The sequence below is a fragment of the Hippopotamus amphibius genome, chromosome 5 (genome assembly GCF_030028045.1).
Source record: "Hippopotamus amphibius kiboko isolate mHipAmp2 chromosome 5, mHipAmp2.hap2, whole genome shotgun sequence".
Taxonomy (NCBI): domain Eukaryota; kingdom Metazoa; phylum Chordata; class Mammalia; order Artiodactyla; family Hippopotamidae; genus Hippopotamus; species Hippopotamus amphibius.
Window position 1 is genome coordinate 136,809,509 of NC_080190.1, and position 22,550 is coordinate 136,832,058.

The 22,550-nt window shown below is 34.3% G+C and overlaps 1 protein-coding gene across 11 annotated transcripts in view; it reads left to right on the forward strand.

Annotated features, from left to right (window-relative positions):
* Window positions 1–22,550, forward strand: part of VPS13B (vacuolar protein sorting 13 homolog B) — a 773,631-nt gene that overhangs the window by 127,414 nt on the left and 623,667 nt on the right. For all 11 annotated transcript variants that reach the window (XM_057735654.1, XM_057735658.1, XM_057735653.1 and 8 more), the window contains one exon: window positions 8,989–9,170. In XM_057735654.1, the coding sequence (XP_057591637.1) occupies window positions 8,989–9,170 (182 nt within the window). The remainder of the gene's footprint in view (window positions 1–8,988; window positions 9,171–22,550) is intronic.

The window sequence follows — 22,550 nt, forward strand, 5'->3', positions numbered from 1 at the left end:
ATGTTGTGGCATGTATCAGTACTTCATTACTTTTTATGGCCAAATATTACTACTTTATAGGCATATACCACATTTTGTTTATCCATTCATCAGTTATAAGTTTGGGTTGTTTCCACTTTTTGGCTAGTAAGAATAATGCTGCTTTGAACATGCATGTATGAGCTCTAATATAAACAACATTTTCAATTCTCTTGGATGTATACCTAACAATATAATTGTTATATTTACCTTTTTGAATGAGCTACCAAATTGTTACACACAGTGGTTGTACTATTGTATATGTCTGCCTCCAGTGTATGAGGGTTCCAATTTCTCCCCATCCTTGCCAACGCTTGTTATTTTCTTTTTTTTCTTTCTTTTTTCTCCTATTGTGTCCATCCTAGTGGGTGTGAAGTGGTGTCTCTTTGTGGTATTGATTTTCATTTTCCTAGTGATGTTGAGCATTTTTTTAAGTGCTTATTGGCCATTTGTGTAACTTCTTTGGAGAGATGACTATTTATGTTCATTTTTTAATTGGGCTGTGTATCTTTTTGCTGTTGAGTTGTGGGAGTTCTTTGCATACTTCAGACATTAGACCCTCCTTAGATATATGATTTACAGATATTTTTCCCATTTTGTGTGTTGTCTTTTCACTTCCTGGGTAGTTTCCTTTGATACACAAAAGTTTTAAATTTTGGTGAAGTCCCATTTATCTGTTTTTTCCTTTTGTTGCTTTTGCTTTTGCTATCATATTTAAGAAACTGTTCTTTAATCCAAGATTGTGAAGATTTACACTTATGTTTCCTTCAAAGGGTTTTATGGTTTTAGTGTTTTGATCAGTTTTGATTTAATTTTGGTATATGGTGTGAGGGAGGTGTCCAACTTCATTCTTTCGTATTTCAATATTCAGTTGTTCTAAAACCATTTATTAAAAAGACTATTCATTCTCCACTTATTGGTCTTGACCCTTTGTCAGAAGTCTGTTGATCATAGATGTATGGGTTTATTTCTAGACTCTCAGTTCTAGTGCACTGATTTATATTTATATACATATTTGATTGCTGTACCTTTGTAGTAAGATTTGAAATTGGGAAACGTGAGATTTCCAACTTTGTTTTTCTTTTTCAGTTTTGTTTTGGCTATTCAAGTTTCCTTGTAAATCCATATGAATTTTAGGATTAGTTTAATCATTTATTTGAAATAGATGGGATTTTGAAAGGTATTGTATTGAATCTATAGATTAATTTGGAGAGTTCTGTTATGTTAGCAATATTAAATTTTCTAAGTCATAAACATGGCATGTCTTTCCATTTATTTAGATCCCTTCTTTAATTTCCTTCAACAGTAGTTTGTAGTTCTCAGTGTAAAAACCTTACACTTCTTTGGTAAAATACTTATTCCTAAGTATTTTATTCTTTTTGTCACTATTATAAATGGAATTGTTTTTTAATTTCCTTTTCAGATTGTTCATTTTAAGTGTATATGGGTATAAAACTGATTTCTATGTAATTACCTCATATCTCGCAACTTAGTTGCACTTGTTTTTAGCTCCAGTTGTTGGTGTGTGTGTGTGTTTATGGTTTTCAGTGTATAATATCATGTCATCTGTGAGTAGTAATAGTTTTACTTCTTTTTTTACAATCTGAATGACTTTAAAGTTTTTTCGCCTAGTTTTGTGGCTGGAACCTTTACTGCAATGTTGAATAGAGTGGCAAGAGAAAAATACTTGACTTCTTCCTGATCTTGGAGAGAAGCTTTCAGTCTTTCACCACAAAGTATGATGTTAGTTGTGTGTTTTTCATAAATGTCCTATATTATATTGAGAATGTTCTCTTTAGTATGTTGAGTGTTTCATATTATGAGAGAGTATTGGATTTTGTCAAGTATTTTTTCTGTCATTTGAGATGGACATGTTTTCTTCCCTTTTCTTTCTGTAAATATGATGTGTTCCATTGAGTTTTTTTAATATAAATTTATTTATTTATTTATTGGCTGCATTGGGTCTTTGTTGCTGCACATGGGCTTTCTCTATTTGTGGTGAGCAGGGGCTACTCTTTGTTGTGGTGTGTGGGCTCCTCATTTTGGTGGCTTTGCTTGTTGCAGAGCACGGGCTCTAGGCACGAGGGCTTCAGTAGTTGTGGCACATGGGCTCAATAGTTGTGGCTCATGGGCTTTAGAATGCAGGCTCAATAGTTGTGGCGTGCGGGCTTAGTTGCTCCCTGGCATGTGGGATCTTCCTGGCCCAGGGCTTGAACCCATGTTCCCTGCATTGGCAGGCAGATTCTTAACCGCTGCACCACCTAGGAAGTCCCTCCACTGAGTTCTTGAGCCACTCTTATTTCTGGGATAAATTTCAGTTGCCATAATATATAATGCTTTTAATATTCTTACAAATTTCATTTACTGGTATTTTACTGAGGATTTTTCATCTATATTCACAAGGGGTATTGGTGTGTAGTTTTCTTGTGTTGGATTTGGGAAGGATTCCCTCCTCTTCTATTTTTTTGTTTTTTTTTTTGCAAAAATTTGAGAATATTGGTATTTTTTCTTCTTTAAATGTTGGTAGAATACACAAGTGAAACTTTTTGGTCCTGGACTTTCCTTTCTTGGGAGATTTCTATTTCATTTTTGAAGGATAGTTAAGTCAGAACTATAATTATTAATTGACACTTGTTCTTTCAGCCCTTTGAATATTTAATCCCAATGCTGTGTGGCCTCCATGGTTTCCTGTGAGGAATGCCTTCAAAGCTCAATCAGGCAGTTTTCAACTCTTCTGCCTTTTCTTATTGTGCAGAACCTGAAAAGTCAGCCAGAAGTGAAAGCTTAAGGCCTTTCTCTTGTCTTTTTCCTGCAAGTGCACAGCCCTGAGCATGTGTATGACCTTCTGTTTTCCCAGGAAGGTGTCTGAGTTTTTCAACGTTTTTATTTCTGAAAGCATCATTTCCCAGACTTTCTAAGATTTTGGTTAGTCTCTTTTTTTGTTCTTTTTCTTATCGATTATTCCCGGCAGCAAGGACAATTTCAGTACGTTTGCCTGTAAATGTTTTCTACAAATGCCCCTGGGTAGTTGTTTTAGTATTGGGAGAGTTCTGAATTAAGAGAGAGAAAGCAAGCTCTTTGAGTTGGTCCTCTAGGTAGCCACCAGACAGGTCAGAACAAGCAACCACAATTTCTTGTGAATAAATCTTTTTTGCTTTCTCTGTTACCTCTTACTGGGGATAAGGGCTGTTTGGTACCACCGCTGAGCTGGAAGCCAGGGGGTTTAACATGGCTAAATAAAAATATCACAAAACTCACTGTTCCTGCTGAGACTGAGCTGTTTAAAACTTGTTTTTTCGATTAAAATTTTTTTTTTGGATTACATGTTCCCCTGTTTGTTGCAGGCTTTTGGTTAGTTTCTAGAGTTCTGAAACAGTTGATTCTTGACAGTTTTTGCCAGCTTTTGTGTTGCTTTTGTGGAGGGACAGACTTTTGGTATACCTTACTCTACCATTTTTGGTATCGTTCTTCTTTTGGAGGTGTTAAAGTGAAGTTTTTTTTTTAATTTAAAAAATTAAAAAATTAAAAAACTTTTAATTGAGGTATAGTTTAAATTTTTTAAATTTAATTTAGAAAATTAAAAAAAATTAATTTAAAAAATTAAAAAATTAAAAATTTTTTTTCCTTTTGGCTTTTATATATTTTTTATTTTTTTTAAATTTTATTTATTTATTATTTTTGGGGGGTACACCAAGTTCAATCATCTGTTTTTTTAATTGAAGTAGAGTTGATTTACAACAGTTCAGGTGTACAGCACAGTGATTCAGCTGTACATACATATTCTTTTTCAGATTCTTTTTCATTATACTTTATTACAAGATATTGAATATAGTTCCCTGTGCTATACAATAGGTCCTTGTTGTTTATTTTACATATAGTAGTGTGTATCTGTTAACCCCAAATTTCTAATTTATCCCCCCTTTCCCCTTTGGCAACGATGAGTTTGTTTTCTATGTCTGTGAGTCTGTTTCTGTCTTGTCAATAAGTTCATTGGTCTCATTTTTTAAGATTCCATATGTAAATGACATTTGTCTTTCTCTGTCTGACTTAAAAGTGAAGTTTATGTCTATGATACATTTGATAATTCAGTGTTGGAGCAGGGAGTGGAGGTAGTTTGATACATTGATACTGCTCATATCTTACCTTCACATTTTAAAAATGTTTTATGAAATTAATTCATTTTGACATAGTTTGTGATTTCCATAGTCCATTCTTTTTTTTTTTTGTATTTTTTAAAAAGTCTTTATTGAATTTGTTACATTGCTTATTAAATTTGTTACATTTATGTTTTGGTTTTTTGGCCCCCAGGCATGTGGGATCTTATCTCCCCCACCAGGAATTGAACGCTCACCCATTGCATTGGGTGGCGGAGTCTTAACCACTGGACCACAAGGGAAGTCCCAAGATCTCCTTTTTATTTATTTTATTTTTTAATTTTTTTTAAAAGATGTATGTTTATTTTATTTATTTTTATATAAATTAATTTTTAAAAATTTTTTTGGCTGCATTGGGTCTTCTTTGCTGCGTGCAGTCTTTCTCTAGTTGCAGAGAGTGGGAGCTACTCTTTGTTGCGGCATGCAGGCTTCTCATTGCAGTAGCTTCTCTTGGTGTGGAGCCTGGGCTCTAGGTACACGGGCTTCAATAATTGTAGCATGCAGCCTCAGTAGTTGTGGTGCATGGGCTTAGTTGCTCTGGGGCATGTGGGATCTTCCTGCATAGTCCATTCTTGAAGTATTGTGGTTTCTTAAATTTTTTTGAAAAAATGATGATATATATTTCTCAAAGGATCAAACAAAACAGTACAGAAATTTATATAGGGGAAAAAAGGGAAAAGACCACATAAAGTCATCCTCTGTTATCATCTTCCAGGAATGAATGTTATCAATAATTCCATCCAGAATTTTTTATCTCAACATACAAACACATGCAGACATACTTTTACGTGTAGGTAACCTGCTACTTCCTGCCATTACATGGAACCATATTATAATGCAACTATATATATTTTTACCATATTTCAGCATATCCTTTCATATCAGTAGGTCATCTAATTTCATTTTTTTTAATATATGAGTAGTTTTGCATCAAGTCAGTGTATCAGAATTTATTCAACGATGAGCGATTTTCTCAGGTTTAGACTATTTTAAATAATGCTGCAAACACTGTCATTCTATAAGTATTCTTGCAGGCTCATGTGAAAATTCTTTTCAGATAGATTTCTTAGAAGATGAGTTAGAGTCTGAGAGGTCTTGTTAATCTGAGAGGTTAAAAAGAGTCATACATTGTTTTAATTTGAATTTCCCTTTTACTGGTGAGGCTTAAGAGTCTTTTCATGTTTATGTGTCATTTCTGTTTTCATATTCTGTAAGTTCCCTGTTTATGTCTTTGTACCATTTTTGTATTGAGATATATTTCTTTCTTTAAGGAGCCTACAATTTTTTCTCCTGAAATGATTCATATTTATTCTTCAACATTCAACTTAAATATAACACCTACATTTTTTCCTCACCCATTTCATTGTATCTCACAGGAACCTGCATATAACATTGTTATAGCACTCATTATGTTAAATTATAATTACTGGTTTACATGTTTCACAAGTGGATTCTGAATTCTTTGAGTGTAATTATAGTGCCTGTATCTTTAGTTCCTAGCAAAGAACTTTGTATCTGTTAAGCTTTAAATATTAAAAGTAATTGATTTTCACCATAGTCATCTGTGGTAAATTGGGCAGGGGTTATTATACTTGCCTTTTAAAGAGGGAAGTGAAACTCAGGGAAGTTATATATAACCTTTTACTAAAAAACAAAGCAAATGATTTAGCGAAATTGGAATTGACATTTAAAAAATTTCATGTACTACTTGTAGTACCTTAAATGAAGAACTTTGAAAATAAGCTTAAGAGATTTAAAAATAAAAATAAATTCAAGGAAAGTGAACCCTACGGAGACAGACTTAGATGGAATCTCAGATAAATGGCTTTGTAAAGCCTATTCAGGTATATCTTATGGATAAAAACTGTGGAAAACCAATGAATTAGTGAATTAGGTTATTGTCAAACTGCTACAGCCACACTGGCTTCTTTGCCATTGCTTGGGCTTGCCAAGTTCAGGACCTTTCCACAGACTGTTCATCTGCCTGAATCATTCTCCAGCTGTCACGTACCTTCTTCAGGTCTGCTTAAGTTTTGCTTGTAATTAAATCTATCCTTTTAATAAGATCTACCTACTGTATGTGAAGTGCTCCCTCTTTAGTAGTTCCTATTCCATGCTCTGCTTTTTCCATGCTCTGCTTTTTCTGTTTCCAAGAGCATTTCTCTTCTAACTTCCTTATATCATTTGTTTGCTTATATTGATTGATTTTTTTGTTTCCTGTCCTTATTAGAGTATAAACTATGAAGACACTGGGATTTTAATTTTTCTGTTTTGTTCCCTGATGTTTTAAAATGGCTAAGATACTTCCTAAGTAGCTAGTGCATGACTGCTACAGAATAGGCAGTTAATAAATATGTGCTGCTTTTATAGATTTTCTAGAGAACAGCTTTAACGTGAAGCTTGAAGACCAGCTAAGCATAATCTGAGACCTAAGTAGTGAAAGTCACAGCGACATTATAGCTCATTTTTTTTATAGACCTAAGAAACTGCAAAATAAAAATTTAGTCTTGACTTTGAAGGATATTAGGTTTATTAGCAAGATGGTTCTTAGCTGCAATAGCAATGGCTAGCAAAGGAGCTCATTGACTTGAAAGATGACTGAAATTAAAAGCATACCTGGAAAATACAAAGGTCACCAATTTATATGAGACTTTTGTTAGTGTCTCAACTGTATAGGACTTTGATATCCCTTTATAATCTTCTTATGGTTAAGTAGTGCATATGTGTTGATTGTTTTTACTAGTCTGTAGTGGACAGGTTAGGGAGGATAGTAGAAAATAGGGGAAATTCTGGAGAGGTCCTGGTACCTCCATTTTACTTTATTGAAATGAATGTCCATAGAATTTTTTTTTCTTTATCTGCTCTTTTCTCCAGAAACACTGATTAAGTATATTGTCCTTTTCTGTCATCCATATCGATGTCCTTTTCTAAAATCATTTTATACTTTTTCAAAAGTTTTATTTTATATGACTTTCTGAATTTTGTCTGTTCTTGATTGTATTTTATATTTTTACTTTCTAAATATTGAGGATTTTATAGATACCTTTCTTTTATTATAGTTTAATTCCATTGTAATTAGCACATATACTTTGTATGATTTTAATCCTTTTAATTTTGTTGAGACTTGTTTTTGTAAATGCAAATTGATGCAGACACTGTGGAAAACAGTGTGGAGATTTCTCAAAAAGCTAAAAATAGGGACTTCCTAGGTGGTGCAGTGGGTAAGAATCCGCCTGCCAATGCAGGGGACACGGGTTTGATCCCTGCCCCAGGAAGATACCACATGCTGTGGAGCAACTAAGCCTGTGCACCACAACTATTAAGCCTGTGCTCTAGAGCCTGTGAGCCACAACTATTGAGCCCATGTGCCGCAACTACTGAAGCCCACACGTCTGGAGCCCATGCTCTGCTATAGGAGGGGCCACCGCAATGAGAAGCCCACGCACCACAAGGAAGAGTAGCCCCCACTCACCACAACTAGAGAAAGCCCGTGTGCAGCAACGAAGACCCAACACAGCCAATAAAATAAATAAATTAATTAATTAAAAAAAAAAAGCTAAAAATAGAACTACCTTATGACCCAGCAATTCTACTTCTGGGTGTATATCCAAAAAAAAATAATAAAAACACTAATATGAAAATATGCATGCACCCCGGTGTTCATAAGCAACATTATTTACAATTGCTGAGATATGGAAACAACATAAGTGTCCATCTACAAAGGAATGGATGAAGAAAATGCATGTGTATGTAGACACACACACACACACAGTAGAATACTACTTAGCTATAAAAAAGAACGAAATCTTGTCATTTGCAGCAACATGAATGGACTTGGAGGACATTATGCTAAGTGAAGTAAGTCAGACAAAGACAGATATTGTACGATGTCATTTATATGTGGAATCTAAAAAATACAACAAACTAGTGAATATGACAAAAAATAAGCAGACACACAGATACAGAGAACAAACTAGTGGTTACGGGGGAAGAGGGGGAGGTGCAAACTATTGGATGTAATACAACATGGGGAATATAGCCAATATTTTATAATAACAGTAAATGGGAAGTAACCTTTCAAAATTGTATAAAAAATAAATTTAAAAAGGAGAATAAGGCAGATCTGCTAATAAATCCTTTTTTCAAGTGTTAATTAGTATTATTTTCATTGTTATTTTTGATGATTGATTTGATTTAAAAAGTATGATGCTTGAGCAGAATATATGTGTATGAATGTGTGTGTGGACATTATTCTAGTTTGTATTTTTTTTTTTTAATTTTACTTTTTGGCTGCATTGGGTCTTCATTGCTGCATTCGGGCTTTCTCTAGTTGCGGTAAGCAGGAGCTACTCTTTGTTGTGGTGTGAGGGCTTTTCACTGCAGTGACTTCTGTTGCAGAGCACGGGCTCTAGACGCACAGGCTTCAGTAGTTGCAGCGTGTGGGCTCAGTAATTGTGGCTCGCAGGTTCTAGAGTGCAGCCTCAGTTGTTGTGGTGCATGGGCTTAGTTGTTTCATGGCATGTGGGATCTTCCTGGACCAGGGATCAAACCTGTGTCCCCTGCATTGGCAGGCAGATTCTTAAGCACTGTGCCACCAGGGAAGTCCCTAGTTTGTATTTTTATTTTTTATTATTGTTAGAGCTTCTGAAATAGTGAAACATACTTAAAGTTAGTAGAGTTGCATATCTCTTTGATTTAATTCTAATTAAAATAATTTCCATGTATACCTTTTCTTCCCTTGCATCCTAATTTATTTTATGTTGTTGTTTATAAATGTTAATATATTGTTTGTTATGCTTCCTTTTTTCTTACACAGGACCAAAAGATCTCAGATTGCTATAACTGAGGGTATATTTGAACTTCCGCATCTCACAATTCAAGCTACAAGAGCACAGACACTTCTGCTGCAAGCAATATATCAAAGTTGGTCTCATATTGGAAGTGTCAGCTCTTCAGCAGTAAATGAAGCTTTGATGAGTGAAGTTTTCCAAACTATAGGTAAGAACACAATCTTCTTGACAAGTGTATGGAAAAGTCTTACTACAGCTGACATATTTTATCATTCAAATTTATATGTATAGCATGATCAGCTTAAATTGTAGTATATTTCTGTGAAAGCAGGTACTTATAGCTCCTGTGCAAAATCCAAGATATGAGTTAAGGCATTCACTTTTGTTCTCTGCCACCAACTTGTGGATATATTTTGTAGTTGCAAGAGATTATTTTCCACCAGCTCCTTGTACAATTCTCCCTTTGGCCTTATTTGAATAACTTTTGAGGGGATCAGTGTGTATGTTTGAAATGATAACCAAGTCAACTATAAATACAGTGTTTGATTATTTTGGTAGAGTGGAATAAAATTCTTAATTATAGTACTTTAGCAGTTGGTAAGCAATTTTTTTTAATGTGGAAAACATTAGTCTTACATCCTGAATGAATGAATTAACTACTGAAAATTAAAAATCTGCTTTGATGCCAGTATATTATCTTCATCTTATCACTCACTTTGTAGATAAATAGAACTTACAGAAGACTTGCTTCTTTTAGTTGTTTCAGCTCAAAATAATGTTACTTTTGTCAGTGACACAAAAAGGGTATGTTTTTATTAAGTGTAATCATGCTTAAAAGGATAATGTTATTTTTCTTATACCTCACTTGTTTATTAAAATAAAAATGGTTTCATTGTTATACAGTGCTTTTTAAGGTTTTAAGTTCAGATCTTACTATGGGGAATATATTATAAATTCTTAAAAAATGCATTTTAATTAGAGCTTTTTTATTTGACATAGCCATTGCCTCATGTAAAATTTTATAGTTGTTTTGTGTCAGGTTTTTAGGATTCTATAAAGAAATTACAGGACAAATGTTTCATTTGTTTAGAAGTTCTTAACTTGGGGCTTATGAAAGGGCTTTGAATTCTCTGAATCCCCTGAAATAGTATGCAAATCTTACCATGAGTATAAACATATACCACTAAGCACATACACATATTTATGTTCTCATTTTGAATTGATTCTTTTATTAAATGTAGTGAGTCTATTCCTTAGACAATCTTTTGACTTACATCTATTTTTTCTTATATTAGCATAGTTACAATTAGCTTTCCTTTGGTTGGTATTTGCTGAACTTCATTTTGCATTCTTTTATCTAAAAGCTATCTATATTTTTATGCTTTAGGTATATGTCTTGGAAATAGTGTATAACTGGATATTTTAGATAAAGTTTTATAATCTGCCTTTTAGCTAGTAAATTCAATCCATTTATATTCGTGATTGTAGGGGTTTTTTTTGTCTTTGTTTCTATCATCTTACTGTTTTGTTTCCTTTTATACTATTCTAGCTACACTAGTTTTTAAAAAATTGCTATTATTTCTTATTTAATTTTCCTCCTTATACTTGTTTGGAATTGTATACTCCTATTGAATTGTTAACTTGAAAAATAACTGATGCTTTGGAAAACAATTTGTTAGTTCTTCAAAAGGTTAAATGTAGAGTTATTATATAACCCAGCAATTTTACTCCTATAAATACACCTAAGAATTGAAAACAACATAACATCTTGTACATGAATTCATAGCATTATTCTTTTTTCCTGTTTGCATGTAAAATTACTTATTTGTTTTTTATTTTTATTCAAAAATTAAAAAAAATTTTTTGGTCATGCCACATGGCATGTGGGATCTTAGTTCCCAACCAGGGGTCAAACCCTTGCCCCCTGCAGTGGAAGTGTGGCGTCTTAACCAATGGACCTCCAGGGAAGTCCCAAAGGATTTTTTTTTTTTTAATAATAATTTTATATATTTAAGGTATGCAACAATTTAAGGATGTTTTGATATACATGGTGAAATGATTACCAGGGTGAAGCTAATTAGCATATATATCTCCTCACATAGGCACCATTTTTTTCCTGTGGTGAGAGCCCCTGAAATTTACTCTTAACAAATTTCCAGTGTACAATACAGTATTAGTAACTAAAATCATCATGCTATACATTAGATTTCTAGAATTTACTCATCCTGCATAACTGCAACTTTGTACCCTTTGACCAACATTTCTCATTTCCCCCCCCGTTTCCCGCAGTATTCTGCCCTCTGCTTCTATGAATTTGACTTTTTTAGATTCCACATATAAAGGAGATCACATAGCATTATTCTCAATAGCCAAAAGGTGGAAACAACACAAATGTTTCTTAACTGATGAATGGATAAACAAAATAATGGATAAAAAATGTGTTATATTTTTACAATGGAATATTATTCAGCCATAAAGGGGAATGAGGTACTGATACATGCTATGGATGAACCTTGAAAACATTATGCTAAGTAGAAGAAGCCAGATGCAGAAAGTCTCATATTTTGAAATACTTAGAATAGGCAAATCTATAGAGACGGAAAGTAGATTAATGGTTGTCAGAATCTGGAGATAAGGAGGAATGGGGAATGACTGCATGAGTTTCTTTTGGATTGATGAAAATATTCTCAAATTAGATAGTGTTGATGTTTTAACACATGTAAGTATGCTAAATTCCCCTCAATTATACACTTTACAAGGGTTAAGTGTTTGTTATATGACTTTCATCTCAGTCAAAAAATATTTTAAATTGATGACTAATTAATTGGACTGAATTATGTCTTGTCTGAATGTGTCCCGCCAAAATTCATATATTGAAATTGTAGTGCCCAATGTGATGGTCTTAGGAAGTGGGGGGCCTTTGCGAACTGATTAGATCATGAAGGTGTAGTCCTCGTGCATGAGATTGAGGTTCTTATTAAAAGAGGCCAGAGAAGAGCTCGCTTGACCCTTCTACCATCTGAGGACACAATAAGAAGTACGTTGTCTGCAGAAGGAGGAAGTTCTCACCAGAACCTGACCATGCTGGTGCCTTGATTTTGGATTTTCAGCCTCTAGAACTGAGAGATGTCAATTTCTGTTGTTTATATGCTACTCAGTCTGTGGCATTTTGTTATAGCAGCTCTAATGGACTAAAACATTATATTATTGCTATTCTTATGGCCATTATTTTATGTGGAATTACTATACAAAAGCTTTTCTTTCACATCCTCACCCTTAAGACCCACAGTGAAGCCTTCATTGACAATAGCATTTATCACTGTTTGAAATTATCTAATTCATGTTTTTGTTTGTCAGATTTCTGTTTATGGGATATTCTCTCCAGAGTTTCTGTTTGTTCTTTTCTGTTTTTGTGGGTTTTTTTTTTTTTTTTTTTTTTTGGTTTACTGTCTCACAGTATTAATCTACCTTTATTTATTTAAAATTTTTGTTTTTGTCAACTGGCTTAGATAGACTAAAAATTCGTATTAATTTTTGATGATACTTGGTAATTTTTGTTCTGATAAACTAATTCCATATTTCCTTTTCTGGATTTATCAGATGGACTGTGCTATGCAAAAACATTTTATTTCAAATTTCATATTCTGAAAATATTCTGTCCTAATAGAATGCTGGCATAAGTCTTAAAAAAAGGAACAAACAAGTAATCACAGATTATTACAGACAAGTAATCAATGATATTCTGACCATTGAGAAACTTAAAATTAGTAGAACTAATTTTTTGGAGATTAAAGGAGTTGAGGAAAATGGAACAATATTAGGAAGTTTTATCTTTTTGCCAAGGAATCTTATTTTTTTTTTCAGGTCACTTATTGTTATATATATTTTTTCTTATTAGTTATCTGTTTTATACATATTAATGTATATATGGCAATCCCAATCTCCCAATTCATCCCACGCCATGGGAATCTTATTTTTATCAAATGAAGCAGCTATAAAATTTATCATGGATGAATTAAAGGAATCAGCTAAAATAGTTTTTAAAAGCCAGATTTCCAAGTGTCTAGTTTTCTTATGTCTTTTTTTTTGTACCCCCTCCCCCACAAATCTTACTCTGTTAATTTAGTCTTAGTACAGTGCTTGCTTATAATATTGTGCTCTAAATTTTCTGTCTTAAGATCCAGGAAGTATATATTTAAGGAATAAAGTTTTTAGCGTTTTTTTTTTTTTTTTATCTTATATCTGTGTGTGGTCATTAGACAATACTCAGCATTGTTAAGCTTTATTTAAATGTGTTTGGTTTAACCATTGATCCTTTGCTTTACGTTGCAGCTAGTTCTCATTTACTGTATTAATGGAGTGATTATGCAGGCTATATGTCTGAGTTCTTAGACTTCTCAGACTTATATTTTGATAAAGTGTGGAAGAAGAATCATTATTCTTCCATTTTACAGTTGACTCTAAGCCAAGCACTTGTTTTCAATGTTTCTGCCTCACCTTCCATCATAATCTTATGCCTCTAGCCTACCTTCCTACGTCTTATTATTGATAGTTACTAACAAATAGCATCCAGTTTTCTCTTGTTCATCATTCTAGTGGCTTTTCCGTGTGTCTCTATGGAACATAATTCTGATTTGATAGCATTCTGCTATATTATCCTTTTTTTCTTTGATAACTGTTTTTTTTTTTTTTTTAAACACAAGTCAACAGTTTTTCCCTTTGGATTTAACACTGTGCTGACTATAGTCTATGTGTTCCTTAAAAAATTACTTTCTTTTCCACATTCATGCCTTTGCCCAGGTTTGCCCCTCCACCCTATGCCAGAAATGTTTTACCTTGGTTTCTCTTCTTCTTGCCATTCCTTCTGTCCTTTTTTCAAAACAGCTTTATTGAGATGTAATTCATATACCATGTGATTCATCTTTTTTTTTTGGTATGCAGTATTTGGCTTGTAATATATTCAGAGTTCTGTATTCATCACCACTGTCAGTTTTAGAACGTTTTCATTGCACCCAAAAGAAGTCCCACATTCTTTAGCCATTATTCCCCAAGTTTCCCATCTCCCCAAGCCATAAGCAAATGCTAATGTGCTTTTTGTCTCCATGGATTTGCCTATTCTGGACATTTCATATAAACAGGTCATATAAAATACAGTCCTTTGTGACTGATTTCTTTCACTTAGGATACTATTTTGAAATTCATCCATATTGGGTTGGCCAAACAGTGCCTTCGACTTTTTAAGTAAAAAGAAAAGACACACTTTTCATTGTCACCAAGAACTTCACTGGACAACGTATTCACCCTTTTGTTCTACTACCTTCTGCCATATTTCAGGCAACTTCATAATTCCATCTTCCCAAAACTTTTAATCTTTTTGAGCAAAGAACTTTTCCAGTGTCTTTTACAGTCTTCCAGGGAATTGAAATTTTTTTCATTGAGAAAATTTTGTAAAGACTGAAATAAATGGAAATCTGAAGGTGCAATGTCTGGTGAATATGGCGGGGGAATCAGAACTTCTCAGCCAAGCTATAACAGTTTTTGCCTTGGTCATCAAAGAAACACCCAGTCTTGCGTTATCCTGACGGAAGATTATGCGTTTTCTGTTGGCTAATTCTGGACACGTTTCATGGAGTGCTGCTTTTGGTTGGTCTAATTGGGAGCAGTACTTGTTGGAATTAATCGTTTGGTTTTCCAGAAGGAGCTCACAATAGAGGACTCTCTTCCAGTCCCATCATATACACAATATCACCTTCTTTGGATGAAGACCAGCCTTTGATGTGGTTGGTGGTGGTTTATTTTGCTTGCCCCACAGTCTCTTCTGTTCCACTTTTCATGGCCTGTCAAAATTTGTTTTAAAAACGGAACATTTTCATTATATTGCAGTAGATAATTGCATGCAGAAATATGGTCAAGAAGGTTTTTTTTGCTTAACTTATGTGGAACCCAAACATCAAAGCGATTCACATAACCAAGCTGGTGCAAGTGAATTTCAGTGCTTGATATGGGTATTTTGAGTATGTTGGCCACCTCCCACGTGGTATAACATTGATTGTTCTCAGTTAATGTTTCAGTTTGATCGCTGTCAATTTCAACTGGTCTACCTGACCATGGAGTATCGTCCAGCGAGAAATTTCCAGCATGAAACTTCGCAGACCACTTTTGACACATTTGGTTAGTCCCAGCACCTTCTCCATACACTGCACAAATCTTTTTTTTCATTTTGGTTGCGTTTTTACCTTTCTTGAAAAATTATGCTGAAAATGTTGCTTTTTTTCTTCTATCTTCAATATTAAAATGGCAACAAAAATTCATCAGTTTTGAAGTCTTTTTTTAAATGTACGCTGATATGACAGCTGTCATATAATCTAACAAAATTGTTTGGAATGAAGTTAAAGACAACTAAGTGCTACTAGACCCATCTTATGGGAAAAAACCAAACAAACCTTTTGGCCCACCCAATAGCATATAAGTCTCTTTTTATTGTCAGGCAATATTCCATTGTATGTGTATACCATTTTATTCATCCATTAGTCAGTTGACGGACATTTGGGTTGTTTCTACTTTTGATATTTATGATGATGACACTATGAACATCCATATACAAGTTTTTGTGTGGACATATGCTTTTATTTCTCTTGGGTGTATTTCTAGGAGGAGAATTGCTAAGGGCATATGGTAACTCTGTATTGCACCTTTTGAGGAATTGCCAGGCTGTTTTCCAAAGCAGCTGTTCCATTGTATATTCCCACCTGTAGTTTATGAAGATTCCATTTTTCCCACATTTTCACCATACTGTTATTACCTGTCCTTTTGGTTCTAGCAGTCCTAAGGGCTGTGAAGTAGTGTCTCGTGATTTTGATTTGCATTTCCCTCTTGTCTAATGGTGTTGGCTCTTTGTATATCTTTGTAGAGAAATGTCTGTTCAGGTCCTTTGTTCATTTTTTAATTGGTCCATTTATCTTTTTGTTTTGAGAATTCTTTATATATTCTAGATACAGGTTCCTCATCAGATACATGGTTTGCAAATGTTTTCTGCAAGTCTATGGGTTGTCCTTTTACTTTCCTGATGGTGATCTTCTAATTTTTTCCTCAGCTGTAGCCTTAAGTACATCTTTACACTGGACCTTGTTATCATTTATCAATAGAAATGGTTTGTGTCTTCTTCGTTCTGGCCCTGCTTCTTGGTCTTCATCATTACTTTTAGCCTTTTTAATTCTTTCAAACATTTTAATACCACAGAATCCTTAGTGCTCTTGTTACTCAGCTTGATTCCCAAGGCCGATAATTTCAGTGACACTAACCTTCTAGGTTCATTTTTTCTTTTCTTTTTTCATCTTCATTTTCTCTCTGCCTGTTCTGCAGCATGTTTTGCTTGCAAATAAATTTCTGTGTGTTAGCTCTACAGCCACCAAAACAACACTATCCCATCTGAACTGAACTGTTACTGATTTTGAGGATTTTTAAGAAAAATTTATTTATAACTGGTTCCTATCTTACCATTTCATTAATTGCAGATTGTAACTTATTATTATTCATTAATTGCCTTTGAAATCAATGTCTTTAGTAACCACTAAGAGTTTGAAAGGAATAAAATAGAATCAAGTAGAATGCGTGCAGTATATTGGGTTGGCCAAAACTTCCTATGGGTTTTTCCATAAGATCTTATAAGAAAACCTGAACGAACTTATTGACCAAACCATAAGTAAAAGAAAGTATTATGTTTGTTATACTCATAAATATATAAGATGTACGTTGTTAGTAAATACAATTATTGCTCTAATTTTTTTCTTGGTGAGAGTAGGAATTAAAATTCTGTGCAGTTGCTTCTGGAATGTTTTGGAAACTGAGAGGACATGGGAGATGCCTTGAATAAAAAAAGGCAAAAAATCTAGTGTTTTTCTGAAGAGAGAGAACTCAAAGAATTTGATAGTAAATAATTAATGATACACATTTGAAATTTTAAAATTCTGTAGCTGGAAAATGCATTATTGATTTTTATAATATTTTAGATGATGTGGCAGGAGGATGCACAGTGTCACTGACAAAATACATGTATATGTATATGTATAAGACACTCCTGCAAAATTTTAAATGTGAAACGTGTTCATTCTGCAATCTTGATAGCTAAAAAAAATGGTTATTGATTTCCGGATTATAACGATTCTCAGTGAAGAGTGACCAATATCAAGTTGTGAAATAATATAATTTTATCACTCAAAGGAAGTAAATAGTTTGATAGTGAAATTTTATACGTGTCCTATTTATGTAGCATTTTTATGGAAAGAAAACTAAGCACAAAAAAATAATCTTTTATTCTTGGTTTATAGGTACAGAATTATTTCACTATTTTAAACACTTGATTAGTTTTAAAAAATACCTATTTAATCTTATTTTTTTCTTTTAGTAACCGAAACACTTAAATAGATCTGGTAAGTAAAATCAAGTAACATTAGGTTGTTGGATTTCATTGGGTTGTAGAATATGCAACAACCTTGTGCACCAGTCTTCTAGATGTTGGAGTAATAATGGTGCTTCAGGAATGAGATTTCAAGTTTCATTTCAAGCATCAAAACTACAAATGCCTTTAAGGAAGAGAAAATGTTTTCTTATTAGACTGTGTATTATGTCACAAAAATGAGATTTTTTTTGTTGAATCAAGTATTAGTTTCTATTTTGTGGATGAGTTTATCTAAGAGGCTTTAAGAGAGTATCTGTGTGGATATTGAATTATACTACATGCTCTTTAAAGAACTACATTAATGAATTTTTCTTCCTCAGCTCTTGTAAAAACAGAATAAAATTAAAAGATATTAAAATAAATAGTAAAAAAGTTCTGGGCTAATGCTTCTTAGAGATTTAATTTTGTGAATTGAATTTTATTAATCTGTATGTTACATATAGATACTGGTGTAATGAATATCTTATCTCTCTCAGGTAAGATTATTTGTACTTGTCAACTATTAAAATTACTGAATTATAGTGTGGAAATCTATATGTCTAAAGGAAGGGCAGTTTGTTGCACTAAGTTACTGATAACTTTTTTTTTATTAATTTTATTTATTCATTTATTTATTATTTTTTTGGGGGTACACCAAGTTCAATCATCTGTTTTTGTACACATATCCCTGCATACCCTCCCTCCCTTGACTCCCCCCCCCACCCTCGCTCGAGTCCCCCCCATCCTCCTCATCCTAGTCCTCTAAAGCATCTTCCATCCTCGAGTTGAACTCCCTTTGTTATACAACAACTTCCCACTGGCTATCTATTTTACAGTTGGTAGTATATATATGTCTGTGCTACTCTCTCGCTTCATCTCAGCTTCCCCTTTACCCCCCGCCCCCTCCCAAACCTCGAGTTCTCCAGTCCATTCTCTGCATCTGCGTCCTTGTTCTTGTCACTGAGTTCATCAGTACCATTTTTAGATTCCGTATATGTGAGTTAGCATACAATATTTGTCTTTCTCTTTCTGACTTACTTCACTCTGTATGACAGACCCTAGGTCTGTCCACCTCATGACATATAGCTCCATCTCATCCCTTTTTATGGCTGAGTAATATTCCATTATATATATATATGCCACATCTTCTTTATCCATTCATTTGTTGATGGGCATTTCGGTTGCTTCCATGTCCTGGCTATTGTAAATAGTGCTGCAATAAACATTATGGTACATGTTTCTTTTGGGATTATGGTTTTCTTTGGGTATATGCCCAGGAGTGGGATGACTGGATCACATGGTAGTCTACTTGTAGTTTTTGAAGGAACCTCCAAATTGTTTTCCATAGTGGCTGTACCAACTTACATTCCCACCAACAGTGCAGGAAAGTTCCCTTTTCTCCACACCCTCTCCAACATTTGTTGTTTCCAGATTTTGTGATGATGGCCATTCTGACTGGTGTGAGGTGATACCTCATTGTGGCTTTGACTTGCATTTCTCTGATGATGAGTGATGTTGAGCATCTTTTCATGTGTTTGTTGGCCATCTGTGTGTCTTCTTTGGAGAAATGTCTGTTTAGGTCTTCCGCCCATTTGTGGATTGGGTTATTTGCTTTTTTGGTATTAAGCTGCATGAGCTGCTTGTATATTTTGGAGGTTAATCCTTTGTCCGTTGTTTCATAGGCAACTATTTTTTCCCACTCTGAGGGTTGCCTTTTAGTCTTGTTTATGGTTTCTTTCACTGTGCAAAAACTTTTAAGTTTCATGAGGTCCCATTTGTTTATTCTTGATTTTATTTCCATAATTCTAGGAGGTGGGTCCAAAAGGATCTCGCTTTGATGTATGTCATAGAGTGTTCTGCCTATGCTTTCCTCTAGGAGTTTTATAGTGTCTGGCCTTACATGTAGGTCTTGAATCAATTTGGAGTTTATTTTTGTGTATGGTGTTAGGAAGTGTTCTAATTTCATTCTTTTACATGTTGCTGTCCAGTTTTCCCAGCACCACTTATTGAAGAGGCTGTCTTTTTTCCACTGTATATTCTTGCATCCTTTGTCAAAGATAAGGTGCCCATATGTGTTTGGGCTTACTTCTGAGTTCTCTATTCTATTCCATTGGTCTTCCTTTCTATTTTTGTGTCAGTACCATACTGTCTTGATCACTGTGGCCTTGTAGTATAGTTTGAAGTCAGGAAGCCTGATTCCACCAACTCCATTTTTCCTTCTCAAGATTGGTTTGGCTATTCGGGGTCTTTTGCGTTTCCATACAAATTGTAAGATTTCTTGTTCCAGTTCTGTGAAAAATGCCATTGGTAATTTGATCGGGATTGCATTGAATCTGTAAATTGCTTTGGGTTTTGCAGTCATTTTCACGATGTTGATTCTCCCAATCCAGGAACATGGTATGTCCCTCCATCTGTTTGTGTCGTCTTTGATTTCTTTCATCAATGTCTTAAAGTTTTCTGCATACAGATCTTTTGCCTCCTTAGGTAGGTTTATTCCTAGGTATTTTATTCTTTTGGTTGCAATGGTAAATGGGAGAGTTTCCTTCATTTCTCTTTCTGCTCTTCCGTTGTTAGTGTATAGGAATGCAAGAGATTTCTGCACATTAATTTTGTATCCTGCTACTTTACTAAATTCATCAATTAGTGCTAGCACTTTTCTGGTAGAGTCTTTAGGGTTGTCTATATATAATATCATGTCATCTGCAAAGAGTGATAATTTTACTTCTTCTTTTCCAATTTGTATTCCTTTTATTTCATTTTCTTCTCTGATTGCTATGGCTAAAACTTCCAAAACTCTGTTGAATCATAATGGTGAGAGTGGACACCCTTGTCTTGTTCCTTTTCTTAGAGGGAATTCTTTCAGTTTTTCCACACTGAGAACGATGTTGGCTTTTGGTTTCTCATATATGGCTTTTATGATGTTGAGGTAATTTCCTTCTATGCCCATTATCTGGAGAGCTTTTATCATAAATGAATGTTGAATTTTGTCAAAAGCTTTTTCTGCATCTATTGAGATGATCATATGGTTTTTATCCTTCAATTTGTTGATATGATGTATCACGTTGATTGATTTGCGTATATTGAAGAATCCTTGCATCCCAGGGATAAACCCCACTTGATCATGGTGTATGATTTTTTTTAATGTGCTGTTGCAGTCTGTTAGCTAGTACTTTGTTGAGAATTTTTGCATCTATATTCATCAGTGTTATTGGTGTGTAATTTTCTTTTTTTGTGACATCTTTGCCTGGTTTTGGTATCAGGGTGATGGTGGCCTTGTAGAATGAATTTGGGAGTGTTCCTCCTTCTGCAATATTTTGGAAGAGTTTGAGAAGGATAGGTGCTAGCTCATCTCTCAATGTTTGATAGAATTCGCCTGTGAATCCATCTGGTCCTGGGCTTTTGTGTGTTGGGAGATTTTTAATCACTGCCTCCATTTCCGTACTTGTGATTGGTCTGTTCATAGTTTCTATTTCTTCCTGGTTCAGTCTTGGAAGATTGTATTTTTCTAAGAATGTATCCATTTCTTCCAGGTTATCCAATTGATTGGCATAGAGTTGCTTGTAGTAGTCTCTCATGCTCTTTTGTATTTCTGAGGTGTCCGTTGTGACTTCTCCTTTTTCATTTCTAATTCTGTTGATTTGCATCTTCTCCCTTTTTTTCTTGATGAGTCTGGCTAATGGTTTATCAATTTTGTTAATCTTCTCAAAGAACCAGCTTTTAGTTTTATTTATTTTTGCTATTGCTTCCTTCCTTTGTTTTTCATTTATTTCTGCTCTGATCTTTATGATTTCTTTCCTTCTGCTCCCTTTGGGGTTTCTTTGTTCTTCTTTCTCTAATTGTTTTAGGTGTAAGGTTAGGTTATTTATTTGATAATTTTCTTGTTTCTTAAGGTAGGACTGTATTGCTATAAACTTCCGTCTTAGAACTGCTTTTGCTGTGTCCCATAGGGTTTGGGTTGTTGTGTTTTCGTTGTCATTTGTTTCTAGATATTTTTTGATTTCCTCTTTGATTTCTGTAGTGATTCCTTGGTTGTTTAAGAGTGAATTGTTTAGCCTCCATGTGTTTGTCTTTTTTGCAGTTTTTTTCCTGTAATTGATATCTAGTCTCATGGCGTTGTGGTCTGAGAAGATGCTTGATATGATTTCAGTTTTCTTGAATTTGCCGAGGTTTGATTTGTGACCCATGATGTGATCTATCCTGGAAAATGTTCCGTGTGCACTTGAGAAGAACGTGTAGTCTGTCGTTTTTGGATGGAATGTCCTATAAATATCAATGAAGTCGAGATGGTCTAATGTGTCATTTAAAGCTTGTGTGTCTTTATTTATTTTCTGTTTGGATGATCTGTCCATTGATGTAAGTGGGGTGTTCAAGTCTCCCACTATTATTGTGTTACTGTCGATGTCCCCTTTTATAGCTGTTAGCATTTGCCTTATGTATTGAGGTGCTCCTATGTTGGGGGCATAGATATTTACCATTGTGATATGTTCTTCTTGAATGGATCCCTTGATCATTATGTATTGTCCTTCCTTGTCTCTTTTCATAGTCTTTACTTTCAAGTCTAATTTGTCTGATATGAGTATTGCTACTCCAGCTTTCTTTTGATTTCCATTTGCATGGAATATCTTTTTGCATCCCTTTACTTTCAGTCTATATGTGTCCCTTGGTCTGAAGTGGGTTTCTTGTAGGCAGCATATAGAAGGGTCTTGTTTTTGTATCCATTCAGCCAGTCTGTGTCTTTTGGTTGGAGCATTTAATCCATTTACATTTAAGGTGATTATTGACATGTGTGTTCCAATGACCATTTTCTTAATTGTTTCGGGTTTGTATTTGTAGGTGTTTTCCTTTTCTTGTGTGTCCTACTTAGAGAAGTTCCTTTAGCACTTGTTGTAAGGCTGGTTTGGTGGTGCTGAATTCTCTTTAAGTTTTGCTTGTCTGGAAAGCTTTTGATTTCTGCATCGAATCTGAATGAGATTCTTGCTGGGTAGAGTATTCTTGGCTGTAGGTTTCTCTCTTTCAGGACTTTCAGTATATCCTGCCATTCCCTTCTGGCCTGCAGAGTTTCTGTAGAAAGGTCAGCTGTTATCCTGATGGGTTTTCCCTTATATGTTGTTTGTTGCTTTTCTCTTGCTGCTTTTAATGTTTTTCTTTGTA